The sequence below is a fragment of the Chiloscyllium punctatum genome, chromosome 2, assembly GCF_047496795.1.
Source record: "Chiloscyllium punctatum isolate Juve2018m chromosome 2, sChiPun1.3, whole genome shotgun sequence".
NCBI classification, from domain to species: Eukaryota; Metazoa; Chordata; class Chondrichthyes; order Orectolobiformes; family Hemiscylliidae; genus Chiloscyllium; species Chiloscyllium punctatum.
In genome coordinates this window covers 18,068,788-18,095,029 of record NC_092740.1, presented here as the reverse complement: position 1 = coordinate 18,095,029, position 26,242 = coordinate 18,068,788, and the positions used below count along the sequence as shown (strand labels likewise).

At 40.3% G+C, this 26,242-nt stretch overlaps 1 protein-coding gene across 8 annotated transcripts in view; it reads left to right on the top strand.

The window, feature by feature from the left end:
* Positions 1 to 26,242, top strand: part of nek1 (NIMA-related kinase 1) — a 165,065-nt gene that overhangs the window by 74,921 nt on the left and 63,902 nt on the right. For 5 of the 8 annotated variants that reach the window (XM_072594483.1, XM_072594516.1, XM_072594508.1 and 2 more), the window contains 4 exons: positions 2,128 to 2,230; positions 10,468 to 10,551; positions 17,831 to 17,914; positions 21,778 to 21,855. In XM_072594483.1, coding sequence (XP_072450584.1) covers positions 2,128 to 2,230; positions 10,468 to 10,551; positions 17,831 to 17,914; positions 21,778 to 21,855 — 349 coding nt within the window. The remainder of the gene's footprint in view (positions 1 to 2,127; positions 2,231 to 10,467; positions 10,552 to 17,830; positions 17,915 to 21,777; positions 21,856 to 26,242) is intronic. The other 3 variants (XM_072594492.1, XM_072594501.1, XM_072594523.1) reach the window with 3 other exon arrangements.

Sequence of the window (26,242 nt, the reverse complement as noted above, 5' to 3'; positions counted from 1 at the left end):
TATTATGCATCTGCCTTGGCTCTTTTAACCCTGTTTTGAGCCATTTGAGAAAGGGACGAATTGAGTAAGACCAAAGTGGTTTGCAAAGTTGTTAGTGTTAGTGCAAGTAGGGGAATAGTAGTGAGGTGAATGAGTGGGCATTACTAAGACCATTCAGATTTAGGAGTCTTGGTGGATTGGGTGGTTGAGAGCAAGTGAGAGAAGGGGTTGTAGAAGCAGAGATGGTGTGAGGTCACAGAGAGGAGAGATGTCACTTACCCCAGGAGAATGGGAAAGGTCAGTGACCTCCTTCCTACACTGCTGGGCATTCCTTTGGACAGCTGAGACTTAATTAACCAAGATGGCAACCTTGTTCCAGGTTGGCAGGGTCTGGTGTCATATCCACCTCTGTTGGTCTTGGAGGCAGAGGACAGCCCTGCTTTACATCACCCTGTCCACTAGGTCATCCAGGTCCCTGTCGTGTTGTAGGCAAATATCAAGAGTGCAGGGCACCTCCAGACTTAACCAAGTGCACAATGGCCTTTAAAGATGGTGACAGCGTAAAGGATTCTGTGGTAACTCAGCAGAGGCAAGTACTTGTAGTTGCGGCAAGTGACGCAATCGGGCTAACATTGGATGAAAGGACTGCTGTCGGTGTCTCATTCCTAATTAATGAAGCAAGTTTGGATTGATAGTGCAGCAAGACTTACTTGGCCTCATGGAGTGAAATCCTCCATGAAAATAACACTGCCAGAGTACAGTAAGATTCATTCATTGCAACAGAGTTAAATTGCTGAAGAATTGAGTCTCAGCAATTACTTTCAGTGGAGTAATACCTTGCCACAGATATGAAGCCAAATCTGATGTGAATTATGTAAATTTTGAAGTCAGTCTTTCTTGCAGTGAGACTATTAGAAGGGAGTATGAGATTTATGATAATGGAAAAGTCAAATGCTAGTCTATTTCTACTGAAGGCTTTGGTGGCAAAATGGAAGTGAATATGGAGTTTCCACCAAACAACAAGCAGATAAATGCTGTAGGTGTACATGTGACAGTAATTTGATTTGGGGACCCTGAAGCAAAACCAGGTTTTGCAGGCCCAGTTTCCAAATTTTGATGCATCCCCTCCAAGACCAGAATATCTTCTCTTAGACTGAGGGACAGTTACAATTGATGCTGTTGACATGAAAGTGCCAATGCTAAACTTGAAGTCCGTGTGAACTGTGCATGAAGGGAGAAACTCAAAAACCATTTTTAAATGGACAACTACCTATAAACGTTTTGCACATCTGTTGTATTTGAACATACAAACAAGGAGCAAGAGTAGGCCATCTCACTCTGCCATCTGATCAACAAATTGACATTCTTGCAAACCTTGGTAACCTTTAACTCCACCCCATCCCCAACACCAAGAAGCCCTATACCTCGATCTTTAAAATGTTCAAAGACTCTCTTCCTAAAAAGGCAGTGGAAGCAGAATTCCAAAGATTCTCGACCATTTGCGAAAAAAATGTCTCCTCGTCTCGGTTTGAAATTGGTGACTGATTTTAAACCTCAGTTCTAGATTCTTACATAAGAGGAAAGATTTCCGTATCTACCCTGTGAAGACCCCTCATGATCTGATGATTTTTGCTGTTAGAATGGGAGCAGTCTCTGAAAGTCTGTGGGAATGACTCCCACAGCTTCTCTAAAACTGAAGAAACATTGTTCATCTATAAATGTATGTAGTTATCCCATTCAGCCCCCACCTTTTTTGAGGGCTGTGCCCAGAATATATTTCATTGAAGACAACAGTAAATCAGTATCAGGTTAATTTTGGAAAAACAGTTTGGTTTCTCGAATTGTTATAATTCAGCTGGTAGAGTAGGGAGTTGTTCCATAAGGAAACCTCTATCCAGCTCTGCCTATATCAAGAACAGCACCATCTGCTCAGTTTTAATTTTAAAGTTCTCTTAACTTTGTGAACAACCTGGCTGACAATTTCTGTGATATTCATTTACTTTCCATGCAAGTGTTTACTTATACTTTAACTGCTACAAGTGTGAGGGTGTCTCTATTTATTTGCAATTCTGGAGAACTCCAAATTTTAAACAAACAGCTTCTTGTGAAGTGTTCATTTATCTGAAATCTTGCTATCTATTTATCCAGGCAGCGAGGATATGCAGCTGCAGAAAGGGCAAAACAAGTGGAAGAATTTTGGCAACGAAAGCGGGAAGCATTACAGAATAAAGCACGTGGTGAAGGACACTTGGTAAGAAATGAAAACTTCAGGTTTTTTTTTGAAATCGTTAAGTGAGGCATAATGGGCTAATTGTATGATTTTGGTGCATACCACTACTTTCATAGCCTTTTTACATCTACAGTTTTAATCCATTAGTCAGGGGTAGAGCTGTGGTGTCCTTCATGTTGGAAGAGGCAGTCATTGAGACACCAGGTGGACGGACAATTGATAATTCTGATGCATTAGCAAGGCTAGCTTTATTTTAAGCTTGGAGTCACCAGGACTTGATTGTTTGCATCTGTGGATGTTAAGAGATATAATCATGGAAATGGTAGAGGCATTGCCTGTAAGTTTTAAGTTCTCCTTTAGATACAAGGATAGGGGAGAGGGGAATGTGGAGATTGATAGAGGACTGGAGAATTGTAAATCTTATTCAAAAAGAGTGAATTCTCTAAATCCAGCAACTGCAGGATAGCTGATTTAAACCATGGTGGTAAAATAAAGGCTTTAGAAATGATATTCTGAGACAAAGTAAGTCTTTCCAATGAGTGTGAGTTCATTCAGGAAGATTTGTTAAGGGCAAATCATGCTGAATTAAATTTAATTTTTTTCTTGTTAAGGTTGAGATAGATGGCTGATGAAGGCGATTGCAGTTCATGTTGTGTACATGGATTTCCAGAAGTGTTTGATAATCTATTGCAAAGTAGACTTGCCACTAGAGTTAGAGCTCCTGGAATAAGAGAAACAGTAGCAGCATAGACACTTTAAATTTCAGAACTCTCTACTTCAAAAAGTGGTGAAGGCAGGGTCATTGAATATTTTTAAGGCAGAGTTAGATTTTTGTTTGGCGCGGGTTTCCAAGCTTGTTGGAGGTCTTTAGAAATGTGCAATTTAAAAGGCAAACTGATTTAACTATGACCTAATTGAATGGCGGAGCAGGCTTAAGTGGCCAAATGGCCTGTTACCAATTCCTGGTTTTTATGTTCATACGGATTCAAAGTTGACTGAGTGACACACAACAAAATGTCGTGGTATACATTCTGGCCTGAAGGATCAAGTGGAGGTTCCTAGGGTCCAGTGCTTTTTAATTAAATGTAATGATTATGTGTGAGGCACAGAAAGCAATCTACCTCTGTGGCATTGCCAATCTATTTTTACAAAGTGTGGAAAAAAGTTCATTGGATTTTCACTATGATATCAACACACGTTTAGTACCTCCTTAAATGATGCAAGAATGTGTGATTACTTTTTAAGACATATAATTTTGCAGCCTGTATATGAGGAGGTGCATGTCTCCTCGATTTGAGCTGGAGTCATTTGGCAGAATGCAAGTGTGTTAAGATACCGTATTGTCATTCTAAAATGTGTTATTTCGCTCTCAGTACAAATTAAAAAAAACAGTTGAGGGTATGTAATATTGCCCTGGCTGTTGCATCAACTTTTATTTTGAACTAAGCTTTAATTGTGGTGCCTCTGGCAAATGCTAACAAATTGTCATCAAATCAGATAAATGTGATGGAGTTCAAACCCAGAAACTTTAATTTTAAGTTGAAGTATCCAAGCTGCTTTTGAGGGAGAAAAGAACATTTTAACTTGTTGGTTATAACTTTGCTCAGATTGTAAGTGCCTCTAACAATATTTTACAAAAGCAAAAAATAAACAAGTGTTGGAACTCTGAAATACAAACAAAAAATGGTTTTAAATCCTCAGCATTTCGGGGCAGGAGCTGTGGAGAGAAATGTATCTCCTTAATAATGGACGAGGGGAGACATTTTTAAAAATAGGGTGCTAAAAGTAAGCATTACTGCTGTCAGGCAGTGGTGTGGGGTAAAAGAAAAACAGCAGTGTCAGAAGTTCTGTTCACTCTGAGGGAATAAAACACCATTTTAAAAAAAAAGTAAAAAAGAAGGGGTGCTTGCCAAAATAAGATGAGAATTTGTTTGGGAGGTCATGAGACTTTGGAGCTCTTTCTTTCCCAGAGCAGCACCATTTATAATATTGTTAGATGGACGTAGATGAATTCTTGACTAACAAGGGTATCAGAGGTTGTGAGGTGGGGTAGTAGAGATGAGACCACAATCGGATCAACCACAATCTTATTGAATTACAGAGCTTGAGGGATTCAGTTGTCCAGTCCTCCGATATCATCTCCTTCTGTTTAATCTTGTCATAAAACATTAGCTCTGTTTCTACCTAAGAAATGCTGCTTGATCTGCAGACTATTTCTGATGTTTCTGTTTCTTTTTGTAACAGAATAGCAGCATTGGTTTCCTGTGAGATATTTTGGGATTAATATTTACACGCTCCAAAACTGCATGTACTGCTGTGGCTTTTGTGAGTTTTAACAATTATTTTAAGTTCTCCATTGCCTAAAAGAAGTTGAATAATAACAGTTTAGAATGGAGTTCAGACTTTTTTTCAGGTTTCTTTTTCACCCTGCATGGTAACAAATTTCATATTATTTTGGAATGAGACAGTCGCTGAACTGTGAATTACTGCCTGTACCATGAACATTTGAACATTTACCATTTTCTGTAAAAATACTGCAGCTAATTTTAAAACTGGTGGTCATTTGAACAGGCAAATGCCCTGTTTCAATTTGGAAACAGGAGAGAGGTAGGAAAGTATTGTTTCGCAAATTGAAATTTAGCAATTTGTGTTTTCTGTTTAGCAAATATTTCCATTTTAAATATTGGACTGCATACATTAAATACTTGAGAAAAATTGTGTTTTGCATGAAATATCTTTGAGTTTGTTTTCAGTCATTAAGTTCTAAACAAATAATTATTTTGGTTAATTTTTCTGTAACTTTTATTGATTTCCCATCCCAAATGTTGACACTTCTAACTTGATTATGACAGGAAGATGATTAAACTGTGATTTCTTAAGTAACATATCTGTAAATGTATAAACTAAAATATGACATCACTGAGCCCCATATTCACCAGTCTAACAAATGCTGTAACCAACATGGCTCATAAGTTGTATTTATATCAATTGTAATTTACACAAATGAGTGGTAAAATGCTTGCAATAGATTCTGAGCATTGCTATACACTTTCTGTCACTTCTTCTGTGCATAATGGTGTCATTAACTCAGCTAGGAAAGTTCCAGTCCATTGTTAGCTGTGTGAAGAAAATGTGAATCAAAACTTTACGTTTAAACTAGGTGTATAAACTATATTATTGTAAAACCAGAGTGTGCCACTTTTTGCTGTCTTTATCATACTCTTTGGTTGTATTCTACTTTCAACCATTGTTTAGTCAGCAAATGAGTGTACTGTGATAGTGAGGTCTACAGGCATTGGTTTGCAGTGCAGCACCCTTTGACATACCACACTGCACCAACTGAGTTTACTATGAAGGTCCAACCTTCTCAACCTCACCCCTTGCCTGATGCACGGTGACTCTTCGGTTAAACCAATACTCGTCATCTCTCCCTCTAATGAGAGAGCGGCCCTGGGACTATGGTGATTTTGTCTAGCTTTTACCTTCAAATGGATTTTGAAAAATTGTGTAAAAGATAAATTGGCCATTTCCATAATATCGCCATTACTGAACCTTCCAAGATTAACATTCTGTGGATTGCTATTGACCAGAAATGTTGTTTTTATTTATTTATGAATGTGGGCATTACTTGCTAGGCCAGCATTTATTCCCCATTCCAGATTGCCCTGGAGAAGTATAATGAGCTGTCTCTTTGAGCCAGTTTTAACCTTGAGAATGTAAGGACAAACACAATATCATTACGGAGGGAGTTCCAGGCTTCTGACCCAACGCCTGAATGAATGATGATAACGATTCATGAGAGAATGGTTTGTGACTTGAAGTGACTTGCACGTCGTGGTGTTCCCATATATCTGCTACCCTTGTCCTTCTAGATGGAAGTGGTTGTGGGTTTGAAGGTGCTATCCAAGGAGCTTTGGTGAATTTCTGCACTGCATCTTGTAGAAGGTACACACTGCTGCTGTTGTGCATTGTGTGGTGGAGTGACTGAACATTTGTGGATGTGGGTGCCAATCAAGTGGGCTAGTTTGTCCTGAATGATATCCAGCTTCTTGCAATCATCCAGGCAGGTAGAGAGTATTCCATTACACTCCTGATTTATGCCTTGAATGTTTGGGGTCATTGGTTAGATTCTCTCTTTAATTGAGATGTATGCAGTCCGCTTGTGCGATGCGAATGTCGGATTTAGCTTCATAATTGTTGCTGTCCACCTCCTAGCAATATATCTTCCAGGATTCCATCTGGCTTGAAGTTAATAGTTTGAATTCAGGATCTCTACACCAGAAATCAGGATTATCGGCCATAAATTTGTATCATTTCACAGTGAGCTACCTAGCTGATGTTTTAACTTGAGCTAGGTGTCAAACATGTACTTAACAAGGAATCTAGAATGTGAGGAAGGGGGCTTTTATGATGTCCTTGCCTCTCGACGAGAAAGTCTGGGTTCATGTCCCACCTGCTCCAGTGGTGTGCTATATTGTATCTGAACAGGTTGATTTTTTAAAAAAAACTAAAACTAGGCAATAACATTTTAAAAATGAGGGTCTCCTGTTTTTGACAGAGCTGAGAACCCTTTTCTCTGAGGGTTGTGGGTCTGTAGAACTGTCTACATATGGCACAGTAGAGATGATACCCTTGAGTATTTTTAAAGCCATATTACATTCTTGACTGAAGGACAGGCGGAAAGTGGAGTTGAGGCCACTGTCCGGTTGGCTATGATCTTAGGAAGTGGAGAAGCAGGCTTTAAGGGCCGATTTGGTTTTCTCTCCCACTTTTCTGTGTTCACAGACTAAACCGCCCATTTTTGGCACCAAACTATTGCCTGCTTTTCTGTCCTGCTTCATTTCCAATCCCATTGAGATTCTGAGCTGGAGTTTCTCAAGAGCTTTGAGATCCTGAGCTCACATGTTTTGTCAACATTTCTGTGGGGTGCAGTCTTTCAAGAGGTGGCCTCCTATACCATCCTGTTCAGTTCAGAAGCAAATATGCCCTGCTTGAAGGTAAACTGGAAATTAATCTATCTATCCATTGAGATCCTGCTTAACGGATGCAATACATGGGAAAGGAAAGAAATTGTATGTTTGGATGGATTATATTAAGGTGTGAAATGAAGGAATCATGTGCAAGGAAGGATGCTGTTCATATGGATGACTAATTTAGCAGAGTTGCGTTAGTTTTGAAGGCATAATCTTAGACTAGTTATGAATCGCAAAAGCAAACAGTTCATAAAGCAGTGTAACACTATATGCATTGATGCTATTTGAATTTACACTACATCATCCATCAGGAGCAAGGTAGTTCAGGGAACACCTGCCAACGCTGATTGCAATAGAAGTAAAAAGTGTAGGGTGTGACATTAGTAGTGGGGAAATATCACCTGGTATGTAAGGCTGGACAAATATGGCTCCAAATTGCGATCTAGCATCATTTCTTCTACACTGTATGAATCTCCTCTTTGGCCCATCGGTTGGGAGGGATGCTCTTCAGGGGTTGGTGTGGGCTTGTTGGGCTGAATGGCTTGCTTCCACACTGTTGGGATTCTTTGAAAACTCTGTACTGCCAAAGCTTAGACTAAATCTATACTAGTCCCACTTTGCCATACTAGAACCATAGCTTTGAATGTTATGACATTTCAAGTGCTTATCAAGTACTTTTTTAAAGGTTACTTCCTGCCTCAAGTACCCTCCCAGGCAGTGCATTTCAGATTCCCAAAACCCTTTTCTTTAGCTGAAAAAAAAATTGTCAAATCCTCCACCATTTACCTTAAAATTATTGACCCTTCAACTAAGGAAAATACTGCTTTCTATCCACATTGTCCATGCCCCTCATAATCTTAAACACATCCATCCAGGTCCTGCCTCGGCCTTTTCTGCTCTTAAGAAAAGAATCAGTGTTTATCTAGCCTCTCTCAATTGCCGAAATGCTCTATCCCAGGCAATATCCTGGTGAATTCTCAATGATAGTAATGAGGTGTGAGAAGAAAGGCCTTGCAACCAAATTCAATTCCATTTATGCTTTATGCTGGAAAATGCAACTCCCTACAATGGAAATTGTGGTTATCTTATCTAATTTTCTTCTTTTTCCACTCCTTCTTTGTCCCACCCGTCAATCAAGCACATGAACCTCAGCCTGATGGCGCTGTAACTTCAGAAACTTGGATCACCACTCTGTGTACATGCAGACATTCAACTATGATGTAAGGTGCCAACTGTTAAATTTCTTGGCTGGTGTACTGCAGAGGGATATAGGCAGGCTGGCTAAAGAGTGGGCAAGAACAAGGCCAATGAGGAATATTATGTGGGTAAATGTCAGGTTATGTACCTAACATATTTATGAATCAACCTGTTCAGATGTGTTGTGACATACTGGGGCAGGTGGGACTTGAACCTTGACCTCCTGCCCCAGTGTTGGGACAAACTAATTTTACATTTCATAAGCCGCTGTAATGATTTAAACCTACATCCTTTGGACGTTAGCCTGGGCCTTTGGATTCTAAGTCTAGTGACATTACCACTGCACCATCTCTTCCTTTTCTTTCGTTCTCTATTTGCTGTTTTTATGCTTGGTGTGTGTACTCCATACTTCATAACAATTGCAATGATCTTATTGATCAAATCCAAACTTGTGTTTGAGATCCATGGAAAGAGTGGAACTCCAGTGTTACATCAAGCTTGTAATACTGACCCAGTGTGAATTTGACCCCTTGTGTTGTGGGTCCACTGGGAAGCCAGCTTAGTTTTGCACATCTATAATGTGGATTTATACCTGCTGATACAGATATTCTGCACAGCACCACTTTGTATGATTGCATACTGTTATTGGCTGCTTCAAAAAAGTAGTAATTATACATTGGGTTTAACTCAACAATTAGTCAAAATGCTAATTGTTAGCAAATCTGATGTCAGGGAGTAGGATTTCAGATTTGTACACCTTCAGGGAAATAAGTGACTTATCCCAGGTCAGAAAATAAGAAGGCGACTTAAGTAAACAGAGAGAAACTTCAAAATGTTTCGGTGATCTGGATGTCCTTGTTCAAGATTCACAGAAAGCTAGTATGCCAGTAGAGTAGGAAATAGGGAAAATAAATTGAATTTGGCTTTTATTTCTGAAAGAATGCGGTATAGAAGCTGGGAAATGTTGCAATTGTACAAGGCGTTGGTGAGATCATACCTGGAACACTGTAGAGCTTTGATCCCCTTACTTGAGGAAAGCTGTAGTTGCATTGGAGAAGGTTCACTGGGTTTATGCCAGAGATAAAAGGCTTATGAGGAGAGATTGAGTGGTTTCAGCCTACATTCACTGGAGTTTAGAAAGATGGGAGAAGATCTAATTGAAGTGTTAAATTCAAGTTGTTAAAAGGGATCGACAAAGTCGATGTGGAGCGGATGTTTCCCTTTGTGGGGCAGTCTAGAATGAGAAGTTACACTTGCAGGCATTAGGGATAGCAGATTTAAGGTGGGGTTGCTGAGAAATTACTTGCTTAAAGGATTGTGATTTTGTGGAATTCACTACCCCGAAGTGTGGTGAACACTGGGTCATGGAATAAATTTAAGGAGGAGCTCAATAGATTTTCGTTAGTAATAGGTTAAAGGATTATGGGGCACAGGCAGGGAAATTGAGTTGAGGCAGAGATGAGATCAACTGATCTTGTTAAATGGCGTAGCAGGCTCGAGGGACTGAAGTGCCTACTCCTACAGGTTCTTGTGTTCTTCGGGCTAAAAGGATCATAGGGTATTGGACAAAAGCAGGAACAGGCTACAGAGGAGGATGATCTGTCTCTGGTCCCATTGAATGGCGGAACAGCTTGAAGGGCTGAATGGCTTACTCCTGTTAATATGTTGTTAGGTTTGGGAACTCGTGCTGACGCATTAGGGTGACAGATGATCTGTCTCTTTTGAATTTAATGTCCTTGAAGATAATTCAGTTTCTTTTTGTTGTCCATTTTTCATTGAAAAAGATAGTGTTTTTTTAATATACTGCTTTAAAATCTTAAATCTTCAAGGGTCTTAATGTTAGAATATTGCAAACCTAGACGTAAATATTAATTTGATGCTGTTGGTTTTAAACATGGTTTAAAACACTTTTTAACAAAGATTGGTGGGATTCTTATGGAAGCAATGATGTTGTTTTTATTCCATGCTGAAAGTACTAAATTACATTTTAGTTTTCAATGACCATATAAGATTGAATTTGTGTTTGGCGTGCACTTTTTTGGCATACGCCTCATTTTTCTTAAATGTAACCCATTGAATGGTAAACAGGGGATTCTGCAAAACCTGGCAGCTATCTATGGAGGCAGGTCCATTTCAACAGGAAGAGGAAAATCCAGAAGCAAGGAGGAAGAGGTAGGAGGCCTGCATGTTTCTCATCTTCGTAACATCAGTGGCATGTCTTTTTGAGCTGTTTTTGCCAGCGTATCTACTATTTAAGCATACATCCAGTCAACAGGAAGAATTCCCTGCTTCCTTTGTATGCCTGTGTTCTAAGAATTTATTTGGGCCTTGTAACCCACCAGAATGTTCCTTGCAATGCAGGTGTATATTGAAGTTCTTCAGGTGTACAGGGAAGTGGAAGGGGATCTTTCACTGTTCTCTCTTTTCAGTTGATGTTACTCCTTTTTTGTTTTGTTTTGAGTAATGAAGCTGATGACTTCCTGATGAACTACCTTCAAGGAGCTACTGATGGTGAACATGTATACAGTAGATAAAATAACCAGGAACGGTCATCCTAGAACCATACCTTCAGCTTCACTGATAGAATATTCTCTACCACAATAGAAAACATAAAAGTGACAATTTGCCTTTGTAATCGTAATGAATTGTTGACTTTAATGGGGCTGAGAGTAGAATGCGGAGACTGGAAGGGAGCTGCTATCTCAAACTGTCTCTGCTTTGACAAAGCAAAACTTGAGTGAATTGTTTTAGTGGAAGAATTTAATTTCATATCCTGACGTTTGTTGTCCTCGTTAACTTCTCCAAGCCTGTACTTTTAACAATCCAGGTGTATTTCTAACAAGCACAGTCAGGCGTGCAGATCAGCAAGGCTTCAATTCTACCACTCTGTGCTGAGTTAACTGATCTTGGACAGTTTAAACCTTCAGTTTAAAGAGGAGAAATTTGGCTAGAGAGAAATATATTCTTTTGATTAAATCTTTCATGGAAAGGTTATAAGAAAACAGAAATAATTGTTTGTAACTTTGATTTTTGAGAAGTGACAGGATGTTGATGCAAGAGTTTGCTGTGTATTATTTATGTTTTGACTGTTTGGGGGAAAAAAAGCTAGAATAATTGGATTCCCTACAGTGTGGAAATAGGTCCTTCGGCCCAACCAGTCCACTCCGACCCTCCGAAGAGTAACCCACCCAGACCCATTTCCCTCTGACTAATGCACCCGAATACTATGGACAGTTTAGCATGGCCAGTTCATCTGACTTGCATATCTTTGGACTGTGGGAGGAAACCGGAGCACCCGGAGGAAACCCACACAGACACTGGAAGAATGTGCAAACTCCACACAGGCAGTCATCCGAGGCTGGAATCAAACCTTGGGCCCCAGCACTGTGAAGTAGCAGTGCTAACCACTGAGCCACCGTGTGTGTGTGGAATAGGATATGTTTGGGTTCAGTCGTAGAACGTTTACTTTCAAGAAATGCAGAAATGAAATTTGAATACAAATTAAGACTGATCCATCTCAGTGCCTCAGTACCTACTGGAGGTACCATCTATTGAGTTTCTTTCTGCCTCTTCAGGCAGACATAAAAGATCTATGCCACAGTTTAGGATAAGATTAATCCAATGTCTTTGTCCATAATTACCTCTCAATGGGTATGTTGAAGAGAGACTAGATGGTAATTTATCTGATTTGATGTTTCAGTGACCTTGCTGTGTCAAAAATTGCAACGTAAAGAAATACAGAAGCAACGGTGACTGACCTTCAAAATGTACTACTTCAACGATGATTTGCTTCAGATGTGCTGAGATTATGTAGTGCATTGTAAATCCCAATTTCTGCTTGTTCACAAGCATGAGGAAATGGGTAAAGTAATGTCATGGAGTATTCACGTGTCTTGAAGGGAGTTATGGCATCCCAGTTACAAGAAGGTGTCAGGTTGAATCTCTGTAATTTCAGGTGATAAAAGTAAAGTTAAATGGGAGTGTCCTTACAGATTCATAAATAATGAATTCTATTGACAGTGATGAGATTACAACCTGCCCCATCCCTTCCATTAGTGCACAAGAAAGGAATAACCCTACAGGTTAACTAGTGAATAGACAAAATCAGTTGGTGGGATCAGTGGGAGTACAAAGGTAGTGGCTACCCCACAGAAATATAATCAAAATATAGTGGAAAAAAGGTGTTCAGTTTTTAATATTGAGTTTCATTTATTTTTAAAAGTCTAAATAATTTTTTTTCCAGTTCTTCAGATTGTATCTATACAAAGGTATTGTACGGCAGCTTTGCTGTGCAGTAAAGGAAGTTGATACATTCGGGGTGTTGTGGGTGATTTGATGACTAGACCAGGGTGTTGTGGACAGAATGGTTCCTTCGGAATGCTGAAAGGGAAGGGGAGTGTCAGCCGTGTTCAGTTACGGGATCAGAAGATGAACAATGGATCTGATAAGGTGGAAGGTGAACGTAAGGAGAATCCAAATATGGATTTATGAAGGGAGAGGAAGAGGTCCAAGGACGAATGCAGGAAATGGAAGGGACATTGTTCATGAGCCCTGGCAACTATGATGCAGAAGGAAGAGAAGAGGGAAAAGAGCTATCAGAAGAACTGGCACGGCAGGTCACCTTGTCATAGTAGATGCAACAAAGCCCGAGAAACCAGGAGAATGGATTAGAGTTCCTAACTTGTGTCACATTGGATAGGTGAGTTTTTCTACTGATCCATTCTGAAAGTCACTTTCAATTCCAGATTTAACAAGCTCAATTTAAATTCCATCAGCTACAATGGTGGGATTTGAACCCATGTCCGTAGAGCATACCTTAGGCCTCTGAATTACCAGTCAAATGATATAACCATGACACCACCAGCTTCCCCGACAGGTACTGGAGCTAACTAGTTTCCCCTGAGGCACTAAACATAACTCGATGTCTCACCATTTCCATCCACTCGCTGCAGACCATTCAGAAAGAATGCTTGGCTAATTCTTCCTATCACTTGCCAGACTGTTGGTTTGTTCACTGGCAGGAATTGGGGTATATTATGTTCGTGATACTATTGAATTAAAAAGGGCAGGGATTGCATATCCCCACCCTTGCAGGTTTCTTTGCAAGATTTTTGGCCTCCCTAATGATATCCTTGATCTCCCTCTTGGTGCAAACTGGACATTGTTGTCCCAGTGTTACCCTGTCAAGTGAACAGATATAAGAACAAAAAAAAACTCACTTGAAGATTTCATTTTTCCGAGAATTTCAACAGTTAACTGCACAGTCCTGTACTTCCAATCAAACCAATTAGACAAATTTTAATGGCTTATGAAATGTGACATTTCAGTCACCTTTTTGAGGTTGGATAAATGTTCTAAGTTTTATTTGTGAGTTTCCATTTGCAAGTTTTTAAAAAATATCAAGATTGAGAAGCATGGAATTAGATAGAACTTTGATAGGGACAGGAAATTGGTGAAGAGGTAAGAAGTGGAAAATTGGATTAAGAAGACCTGCTGAGATGGTGAGAAGTAATATTGCTCAGTGGAGCTGGAATTTTCCACTTTTCACTTCACTTGGATGTCAAGAAGTTTATATTAGTTGATGTTAAATTCAAGTGGAGGGTCTTATGACAAAGTAGCAGAAAATTTCAATAGGTTGCTGATTTGAGGTAAGAGATTAGCCAAAAAGATTACTGAATAATATGAATGTGAGCTGATCCATTTCCCAATTTGCTATTAAAATACACTGGAACCCCAGTAGGATAGATGAACAAAACATTTTTGGCATCCAGTTACTTGAATCTTAGACAGTACCTTGCAGACAGAAAACATAGAACATAGAACAATATAGCACAGAACAGGCCCTTCGGCCCACGATGTTGTGCCGAACTTCTAACCTAGATTAAGCACCCATCCATGTACCTATCCAAATGCCGCTTAAAGGTCGCCAATGATTCTGACGCTACCACTCCCACGGGCAGCGCATTCCATGCCCCCACCACTCTCTGGGTAAAGAACCCACCCCTGACATCTCCCCTATACCTTCCACCCTTCACCTTAAATTTAATGTCCCCTTGTAACACTCTGTTGTACCCGGGGAAAAAGTTTCTGACTGTCTACTCTATCTATTCCTCTGATCATCTTATAAACCTCTATCAAGTCACCCCTCATCCTTCGCCGTTCCAACGAGAAAAGGCCGAGAACTCTCAACCTATCCTCGTACGACCTACTCTCCATTCCAGGCAACATCCTGGTAAATCTTCTCTGCACCCTCTCCAAAGCTTCCACATCTTTCCTAAAGTGAGGCGACCAGAACTGCACACAGTACTCCAACTGTGGCCTAACCAAAGTCCTGTACAGCTGCAACATCACTTCACGACTCTTGAATTCAATCCCTCTGCTAATGAACGATAATACTCCATAGGCCTTCTTACAAACTCTATCCACCTGAGTGGCAACCTTCAAAGATCTATGTACATAGACCCCAAGATCCCTCTGTTCCTCCACCTGACTAAGAACCCTACCATTAACCCTGTATTCTGCATTCTTATATATCAGTATAACATATCAGTAGACTCTGGGTGCTGGGTTTAATTTTGAGATTTGCTTTATATAAAATTGAGCAAGTAAAGTGTGGCATGGTGGCTCGGTGATTAGCACTGCTACCTCTCAGCTCTAGCGATCCGGGTTCTATTCCACCCTATAGACTGTGTCTGTCTGTGTGGAATTTGCACGTTCTCCTCATGTCTGCGTAGGTTTCCACTGGGTGCTCCAGTTTCTTCCCACAGTCCAAAGTTCTGTAGGTTAGGTGTATTGGCCATGCTAAATTGCCCACGGTGTACAGGGATATGCAGGCTAGATGGATTAGTCATGGGTAATGCAGGGTTATTCGTGTAGAGGGTGGATCTGGGTGGGATGCTTAGTGGGTCGGTGTGAACTTGATGGGCCAAATGGCCTGCGTCCACATTGTGGGGGTTATGTGAAGTACAGTAAGATGCACCGTGTACTGATCAGACCTAATGTGAAAATTTAGGTTATATTTCCTGGAGATGAGGGCATGAAGGAGTAATCCAAGGGTGGTGTTGTAGGGATTCAGGTTCATAATGTTTGTAAATTAACATCGCACGTAGATAGCTGGTTAAGAAAGCATTTAGCATGCATGCCTTCACTGCTCAAACAGCTGAGTATAGGCGTTGGGATTTCCTGTGGAGATTGTTCAGGATGTTGGTGAGGCCTCTTCTGGAGTACAGGTAACCCCTGCTGTCCGAAAGTAGAGTATTCCCAGAAAATCTTTCGCAAGGCAAAAATGGCATAAAGCAAAGATGCATGATTTATATGGGGGAAAAAAAATCGCCATCTTTATCAGAAAAGCGAAAATCCTCTTTGGATTCATGAAAACAGGTACTAATGTATCTCTTTCGTAAAAGCAAAATTGTGAAAAGTGAACATTTGAAAAGCAGGGAATACCTTTATGGTGTGCAGTTCTGTTTGCCCTCTTTTATAGGAAGGATATTATTAAGCTTGAGAGGATTCAGGAAAGGTTAACCAGGATGTTGCTAGGAATGGAGGGTTTGAGTTATGAAAACAGACTGGAAAGACTGGGACTTTTTTCAGTGGAGTGTAGGAGGTTGAGTGGGTGACCTTTTATTGAGGTTTTTAAAATCACAAGTGGCATAGATAAGGTGAATGACCAGGGTCTTTTACCCAGGTGGTGGAGTTCAAAACTTGTGGGCATGTTTTTCAAGGTAATACGCGAAAGTTTAAAACAGGATATGAGTGGTGGTCTTTTTACGTTGTGGTTTGTGTGTGAAATGAACTGCCAGAGAAAGTGGTGGATGCAGATACAGTTAGAACGTTTAAAATGACATTGAGACACATTCATGAATAGGAAAGGTTTGGAATGATATGGGCCAAGAGCAGACAAGTGGGGCTACTTTAGTTTGGGAACATGGTCTGCGTATACTGGTTGGACCTAAGGGTCTGTTTCTGTGCTGTATGAACTTGATTGTATGGTTCTATAAAGCTGTTCAAATAATCAAAAGCCTTGGAAGCTGAACAGATGGGAAATGACTTCTGTCTAATTTGTGTGGATGTCAGAACAAAGGAATGTAATCTTTGAGTTTCTGTAAAGCTGCTGAATTGTGAATTCCAACAGACTTTCAAATGCAGATTTATAAGAATGCAAACTACATTATCATGGCATGTCATTGCAGAGTTAGTTGAAAAGGAATATCACTAATTACATGAGAATTAATGGCACTAAGAGATAGGAGAGCATTGGGATTACGAAGACAAAGCTGGCCAATTGCTTTCTTGGCCAAATGGACTATTCACTTGGCTATGAAGTTTACCAGTATGCCATCATGAAGTTTGGCTGACAAGTGAAAGTTCAGATTTTCTTTTAAAAAGACATATCCTTTGGATTTTGTTTTCAATTGCTTGCTGCTAGTTTTTCTTTTGTTTTTATGGTGGTTCAGCTATCACTTTTTGTTCTTTTTAAATGTTTATTTATATTTTTCATAAATTGTTGAGTGCTTCCGTGGCTTTGCATTGGTGTTTGATTATTTGGTGATACTTGGCTGATTCCTTTCTTGTAAGTGTTGGTGTTGCATAACTGTAGTTCCTGTTTTGCATGATTTTCTTTCTGATTCTTCTTGTGGATTTTCAATCAAAATTACCTTGAAACTGAATGATGGACTCCACTGTGAAGAATGACACACATGCAGAATTTATCAAATCCTTGAATTTTTAAAGATGTAATTAGAAATGAGTGGGCATTTCTTCATTCATGCATAAATGAAAGTCTTGTTGTCAATTTGCAAGTTACTCTGATGTCGAAAGTAAAACTGGAGAACTTTTGCAAGGTTTTGAGTTGAAGCTTTGATGTACCTATTTGCCGAGACTGAGTTGATTGATATCCAGGTTAGCATGCACGCAAGATCAACAAAGGTCAGGAACACCGTGTTCCTCCTGATACTGGATTCAAGTCCCAGTGTTGCTTGACGTGTACATGTCTTAGCCAGATCAATTTGGATTTTTTTTTACAGTTTCTCAGTTGAACTGAAGGTAATAGCCGCTTAGTTTTTGAAGATCCAATCCCTTTGGATCAGTAGAGAAATGCTCTTTTTTTTTGACCACTTGTTCCTGGAGCAGGTGGCTGAATTAGAAGGAGAATCGTCATTGCAAATTGCAGTGGGTTCTTTTGCTCATTTACTTTTGTCAATGTTGCAAGAAAAATGTGTAGAACTCAAAAGTGGCCCTTCGTGACCAGACGAATTGAAAATATAAAAGCAAGTCAGGTATTTGAGCAGTAATCAAACAAATTCACAATGTTCCCATTCTGCCTTTATATCGTCAATTATAGTATGAAAGTTGTTTTTTAATATGGAAAAAAGCATTCAGGCAATGGAATAAGTTGTTCTTAAAGCTATGGAGGCACAAGTTCTGGACTGATATGTGTTCATGTCACTAGGAGTACTTGGCAAGACTCCGACAAATACGACTTCAGAATTTCAATGAACGACAAGAAATTAAAGCAAAACTTAGAGGAGAGAAGGTATACTCTTATTCCTACTTCTTGAAAGCTGCTATTTTGGTTGCTGTCTGTATTGGCTTTGGTAAAATTTTCTTGAAATGGTCATTTGGAATTTTCAAATGTGGAAAGTGGATAAGTTATTAAGTAGGATGTTGTCTTTTAAAAATGAACAGCTTAAAACCTGTTCAAGTAAATTGTTGGAAAAGCTTGATCAAACAATTATGGGGGGTGCACTCAACTAATCTTTTTCTGAACAACCCTGTGTTTGAACAGTTCCCTCTTTCCAAAACCTTTTATAAGCACTGTGGTTATACTGACACACCCAAGGACAGCAGCAGCCCAAGGAAACATTAAACCATTCCTGTCTTCTTCAGAGCAATTGGGAGTAGGCAATCAGTACTGGGCCATCCAGCAACAAACACATCCTGTGAATGTTTATTGACCATGTTGACTCTCCCTCCCCGCTTTCTCTCGTTCTCTCCCTTCTCTCGCTCTCACTCACTCACTCACTCAAGTGGCATCTGAGCACATGAGTGAAATTGATTCTTCTCCATGGAGTCATAGAGATGTACAGCATGGAAACAGACCCTTCAGTCCAACCCGTTCATGCCGACCAGATATCCCAACCCAATCTAGTCCCACCTGCCAGCATCCGGCCCATATCCCTCCAAACCCTTCCTATTCACATACCCATCCAAATGCCTCTTAAATGTTGCAATTGTACCAGCCTCCACCACATTGTCTGGCAGCTCATTCCATAGATGTACCACCCTCTGCGTGAAAAAGTTGCCCCTTGGGTCTCTTTTTATATCTTTTCCCTCTCACCCTAAGCCATGCCCTCTAGTTCTGGACTCTCCGACACCAGGGAAAAGACTTTGCCTATTTATCCTATCCATGCCCCTCATAATTTTGTAAACCTCTGTAAGGTCACTCCTCAGCCTCCGACACTCCAGGGAAAACAACCCCAGCCTGTAGCTCAATTCCTCCAATCCTGGCAACATCCTTGTTAATCTTTTCTGAACCCTTTTAAGTTTCACAACATCTTTCCGAAAGGAAGGAGACCAGAATTGCATGCAATATTCCAACAGAGGCCGAACCAATGTCCTGTACAGCTGCAACATGACCTCCCAACTCCTGTACTCAGTATTCTGACCAATAAAGGAAAGCATACCAAAAGCCTTCACTATGCTATCTACCTGTGACTCCACTTTCAAGGAGCTATGAACCTGCACTCCAAGGTCTCTTTGTTCAGCAACACTTCCTAGGACCTTACCATTAAGTGTTAAAGTCCTGCTAAGATTTGCTTCCCAAAATGCAGCACCCCACATTTATCTGAATTAAACTCCATCTTCCACTTCTCAGCCCATTGGCCCATCTGGTCCAGATCCTATTGTAATCGGAGGTAACCCTCTTCGCTTTCCACTATACCTCCAATTTTGATGTCATCTGCAAACTTCCTAACTGTACCTCTTATGCTCGTATCCAAATCATTTATGTAAATGACAAAAAGTAGTGGACCCAGCACCGATCCTTGTGGCACTCCACTGGTCACAGGCCTCCAGTCTGAAAAACAACCCTCCACCATCAACCTCTGTCTTCTTCCTTTTGAGCCAGTTCTGTATCCAAATGGCTAGTTCTCCCTGTATTCCATGAGATCTAACCTTGCTAATCAGTCTCCCATGGGGAACCTTGTCGAACGCTTTACTGAAGTCCATATAGATCACATTTACTGCTCTGCCTTCATCAATCCTCTTTTGTTACTTCTTCAAAAACTCAATCAAGTTTGTGAGACATGATTTCCCACACACAAAGCCATGTTGACTATCTCTAATCAGTCCTTGCCTTTCCAAATACATGTGCATCCTGACCCTCAGGATTCTCTCCAACAACTTGCCCACCACCCGAGGTCAGGCTCACCGGTCTATAGTTCCCTGACTTGTCTTTACCGCCCTTCTTAAACAGTGGCACCACATTTGCCAACCTCCAGTCTTCTGGCACCTCACCTGTGACTATCGATGATACAAATATCTCAGCAAGAGGCCCAGCAATCACTTCTCTAGCTTCCCACAGAGTTCACGGGTACACGTGATCAGGCCCTGGGGATTTATCCACCTTTACCCTTTTCAAGACATCCAGCACTTCCTCCTCTGTAGTCTGGACATTTTGCAAGATGTCACCATCTATTTCCCTACAGTCTATATCTTCCATATCCTTTTCCACAGTAAATTCTGATGCAAAATATTCATTTAGTATCTCTCCCATTTTCTGTGGCTCCACACAAAGGCCGCCTTGCTGATCTTTGAGGGGCCCTATTCTCTCCCTAGTTACCCTTTTGTCCTTTAATATATTTGTAAAAACCCTTTGGATTCTCCTTAATTCTATTTGCCAAAGCTATCTCATGTCCCCCTTTTTGACTCTTGATTTCTGTTTTAAGTATACTCCTACTTTCTTTATACTCTTCTGAGGATTCACTTGATCTATCCTGTCTATACCTGACATATGCTTCCTTCTTTTTCTTAACCAAACCCTCAATTTCTTTAGTCATCCAGTATTCCCTATATACCTACCAGCTTTTCCTTTCACCCTGACAGGAATATACTTTCTCTGGATTCTTGCTATCTCATTTCTGAAGGCTTCCCATTTTCCAGCCGTCCCTGCGAACATCTGCCTCCAATCAGCTTTTGAAAGTTCTTGCCTAATACTGTCAAAATTGGCCTTTCTCCAATTTAGAACTTCAACTTTTAGATCTGGTCTATCCTTTTCCATCACTATTTTAAAACGAATAGAATTATGGTCGCTGGCCCCAATGTGCTCCCCCACTGACACCTCAGTCACCTGCCCTGCCTTATTTCCCAAGAGTAGGTCAAGTTTTGCACCTTTACATCCACATACTGAATCAGAAAATTGCCTTGTATACACTTAAGAAATTCCTTTCCATCTAAACACTATGGCAGTCTCATTGGCCATGATGAGTTATTTAGATGGTTCAGCACGTAGTCTACTTTTCACCAGATTTTAACCAAACTGCATGTCATATTTCTGTCATTGGATTTCTTATGCCTGTGGTCACACTTTATTTGCTTTTGATCATTGTACTCAATTCAGGAGGTGTTTGGCTAAATAACTATAAAACAGTGGAACCCAACCTCCGGCATTTGATGTTATCAGACTGAATGATTTTCTTCTTTCATAAGATTGTGTTCACAACTGTATCCCAAAACGCTGATATCAGCCTGTCACCTTTTGACTTTTGTTCCTGAAATGCATGCTGCACCAGTACTCTGAAAATAGGGCACTCTTTTATCAATTAATTTCACAAGGCAAATACATTTCCTTTGTAAACTCTTTCTTTTTCCTGGGCTCAAGCAGCTACTCCTGTCAGCAGTGGCCAAAGCCACAGAACATCTTGTCTCCATCCTTAAAGAGCCTCAGGCAAGTGGTTGTGATAGTTTAGTTTGGGCATATAGAATTAGTGGCGCACCTTCAGTTAAGCAACCCCGAAGATTGATAATTCCTGCCTTCATCCTTTTTGTGCACCTTTACTTTTCACTTGTCCTTTTAAGTCACACATGCGCATGTACACCCTTTCAAATCTACCTCTCAAATTAAACCTTTGGTCTAAACAGTTTCTTGCATGACTAGGTACTGAATTTTGTCTGATAACATTACGGGGAAGTAGTCTTTAAGATGCCATATTATTGTCAGCCACTAAATCAAAAAGTGTGTGTATGTTCAGAATACTTACTGCTCAGAAGCCAAGTATATGCTTTACTTAATAGCTTGTGTTACAGAATCAATAAGCTGTTATTAATGTAATTAAGATAACTTAATATTTTGGAGTGTAACACACTAGTTTATTCATTTTATCCATATCTGGTTTTCAGTGTGACAGTGATGGTTCAGATGGACAAGAATCTAGTGATGAGGCTGAGCTAAAGCGCAAAAAAATTGAGGCTCTTAAGGTAAGATTTGACAGCTCCTATTGGCACCAGTTTCTGAAAACCTTAAACCTCTTCTGACAACAAGTAAAAACACAAGATTCTTAAGTGTCTTGACAGGGTAGATGCAGAAATGTTGTTTCCCCTTGTGGGAGAGTCTAGGACTGGAGGGCATAATCTCAGAATAAGGGGTTGTCCATTTAAGAGGTTTTTCTTTCATTTGTCCCCTATTCTTCTCCATTAAGAATCTAATCCTTATGATGCAATTATCCCTCTCAGGTGAATATTTTCACATAAAACATTGTTGCATTAGTTCATCTCATTCCCTGGCTGATCCAGCAATGTCTCATTGAAAGTGTAAGTTCTTCTGAATACATTTCAGAGATTCCTCCCTCTGCTTTGCCATTATAATAACATTATCCCAGTCATTACTCAGGTATTACGAGCTGAGCTTCAGTTTAAACTGTTTAGTTTAACTTTGACATTTTCCTGTTGGGTCATTTCAAAGATGATCCTCTACTATACTCTTGAGTGATGCTAAACCCTCAACTGAAATGTAAATTAGCTAGTGATTTACATGGTTCCAGGGATGATTAACTTCAGTTCAGAGGATAGATTGGAGAGGTTGAGACTGTTCTCCTTCGAGATCTGATAGGCATTCACTAAATTGTGAGGGAGCTGAATAGAATAGATGTTGTTTTATGAGCCTTCAGACTGAGTGGGCACAAATTGAAAGCGCTTTGCAAAAGGATCAGATGTGATGAGAGAAAAAACATTTTCTCACCAGTGGCACATTTCTGGAATGCATAACCCTGGTCAAAGCATGTTCAGTTGAGGTATTCAAGGGGATATTGGATGGTTATTTGAAACAATGTGCAAAGGTATGGGAAAGAGGCAAATAGGACTAAGTCGTAATGGTCAGTTTGAGTGCCTTCTTCCTTCTATGGCTTCCCTCTATGCTGTAACTTTTTTTTATTCTGTCACATAAATATATTAATAAAGTAGACTATTTGGCATCTTGAACCTCCTCCACTATTCAATAAGATCATGGCTGATCTGATTGTGGCCTCCAGTCCAAGTTTTGATCCACTCTTGATTTCCTTTTGATTCCCTTGTTAATCAGTAATCTATCTGCCTGTACCTTTTTTACAGTATTTATGGTTTTGTCGCACCTTTACCTTCCTTCAACTGGCATTGTTGGAGAGGAAACAAGCAGCCTATTCTCATGTCTTTACCAATGTAATTGAAAACAGACAGAACCCTCGAAGAAAATAAAGAAACCAGGAAATAATCTAAAGGAGTTAGGCGGGCTAAAACGGACCATGAAATGTCGTTGGCAAACAGGATTAAGGAAAATTCCATGGCTTTTTATATGGGTAGGTCCACTGAAGGACCAAAGAATGAATTAATTCATGGAACTGGAGTATGTGGGTGAGGTCCTAAATGAGTACTTCGCATTGGTATTCACAAATGAAAAGGACATAGTGGATGCTGATTCTTGGGAGAGTTTTGTTGATAAACTAGGTCATGTCAATATAAAAAATAGTAGACAAGTTTCCAGGACTGATGAGATCTATGCCAGAATACGGAGAGAGGAATTTATTGGGACCTTGGACGAAATCTTCGTATCAATTAAGTCACAGAAGAGGTCCAAGAGGACTGGAGAAATAGCCAGTGTTGTTCCCTTGTTTAAGAAGGGCAACAAGGATAATCCTGGAAATGACAGGCCATTGAGGGTTGCGTCAGTGGTAGGGAAATTATTGGTTAAGATTCTTAGGGATAGAATTTACTCACTCACATTTGGGGAAAAATAAATACCAACAGGGAGAGGCAGCGTAGCTTTGTGTAGGGAAGATCATGTCTTATGAACTTAATTGAATTTTTTGGGGAAGTGACAAAATTTGTTGATCAGAGCAGAACAGTAAATGTTGTCTTTGTGGAGTATAGCAAGACCTTTCACAAGATCCCCCATGGCAGACTGATGCGGAAGGTGAAATCACATGGCATCTGCAGTGAGTTGGCCAGATGGATGCAGAACTGGCTTGGATGCAGAATAGTAACAGTGAAGAGTGTTTTTCTGCCTGGCGATCTGTGACCATTGGTGTTCCAAAGGGATCAGTGCTGGGACCCCTGTTGTTTAGGGTGTAGGTTTGCTTGCTGAGCTGTAGGTTTGATATCCAGACGTTTCATTACCTGGCTAAGTAACATTATCAGTGGCGACCTCCAAGTGAAGCGAAGCAGTTGTCTCCTGCTTTCTATTTATATGTTTGTCCTGGATGGGGTTCCTGAGTTTGTGGTGATGTCATTTCCTGTTTGTTTTCTGAGGGGTTGATAGATGGTATCTAGATCTATGTGTTTGTTTATGGCGTTGTGGTTGGAGTGCCAGGCCTCTAGGAATTCTCTGGCATGCCTTGCTTAGCCTGTCCCAGGATAGATGTGTTGTCTCAGTCAAAATGGTGATTTTTTTCATCCGTGTGTAGGGCTACGAGGGAGAGAGGGTCGTGTCTTTTTGTGGCTAGCTGGTGTTCGTGTATCCTGGTGGCTAACTTTCTTCCTGTGAAAATAAAAAGACCCAGTACAACCCATGGACAAAACCAACATCATCTACAAACTTCCATGCAAGGATTGCCACAAACACTACGTAGGACAAACAGGAAGAAAGTTAGCCATCAGGATACATGAACACCAGCTAGCCACAAAAAGACACGACCCTCTCTTCCTCGTAGCCCTACACAATGATGAAAAAAACTACCATTTCGACTGGGACAGGCTAAGCAAAGACGTGCCAGAGGATTCCTAGAGGCCTGGCACTCCAACCACAACGCCATAAACAAACACATAGATCTAGATACCATCTATCAACCCCTCAGAAAACAAACAGGAAATGACATCACCACAAACCCCAGGAACCCCATTCAGGACAAACATATAAATGGGAAGCAGGAGACAACAGCTTCGCTTCACTTGGAGGTCGCCACTGATGATATTACCTAGCCAGGTAATGAAACGTCTGGATATCAAACCTACAGCTCAGCAAGCAAACGTACACCCTAAACCTCAACCTGAGCTGCAAACCTTGCAAACCCCTGTTGTTGTTTGTATATGAATATTGGTGGTCTGATTAAGTTTGTGAATAACACAAAGATTTGGGGAACTGCAGATAGTGAGGAGGATTACCAAAGGATACAGCAGGATATAGATACAGAAATGGAAGTTGGAATGTAATCCAGACAAATGTGAGGTGATGTATTTTGGGAGATCTAACACAGGAGGGATTTAGACAGTAAATGGCAGAACCCTGAGAAGCATCAACATGCAGAGAATGATCAGGCCCACAGTTCCCTGAAAATAGCACAACAAGAATGAGATGATCAAGAAAGCTTATACAATGCTTACTTTTATTCATCAGCACATAGAGTATAAAAATTGACAAGTCATGCTGCAGCTGTATAGAATTTTATGGGCCACCTTTTGAAATATTATGTACAGTTCCGATCACCACAATACCAGAAGGATGTGGAGGCTTTGGAGAGGATGTAGAAATGGTTTACCAGGTTGTTGTCTTGTTTGGAGGATATTAGCTTTGAGGAGAGACTGGATAAGCTGCTTGTTGTCGCTTGAATGTCAGAAGCTGAAGGACGGCCTGATGGAAGTTTTAAAAATGATGAAACGAATGTATAGTCTGTTTCCCAGGGTAGAAATGTCATTTAGGAAGGAGCATTCCTTTAAGGTAAAGGAAGTTAAGTTTAAAGGAGATGTGAGAGGCAAGTTTTTTACTCAGGGTGAGGTACCTGGAATGCACTGCCAGAGGAGGTGATAGAAGCAGATACAATAACAGTGTTTAAGAGGCATCTTGACCGATGTATGAATAGGTATGGAACAGAGATATACAGACTGTATGGGGACAAAATGTTTTAGTTTAGAAAGTTGTCATGTATCAGTACCAGCTTGGTGGGTTGAAGGGCCTGATCTTTGTTCCTTAACTCACCGACCAACCATTAAATCACTCACAAAAATTCTGTGCCTAATCTCATTACCTTGTTGTAGTAAGGTAACATGACAGGTCAGCTAACATTAAGAAGTTGTTTCCTTTTATTGTTTGTAAATTTAGTGAAAGCTGAACCACTTTGTAGAAGTGAGTTTCTGTTTTCACCACTCAGAGGTGATTTAGTACCTTTTTATTTCACAAATACTTGGAGATTTTCCAGAACTGCCTTAGCTCGTGCTCTAGAATTTTCTACCTAATCCTCTCTTCCTCTTTTAACCATGGTTCTTTGCAGGGGGTAATGATCCCAATGCTCTCTGAATGTATGTGTATTGAAGCTATCAAGAGAAAATGTTGAACCAATTTTTTTAAATTTCCAAAACTTGAAATTTTAAGTTCCTGAATCTGAAGTGATTTTAAGACTTC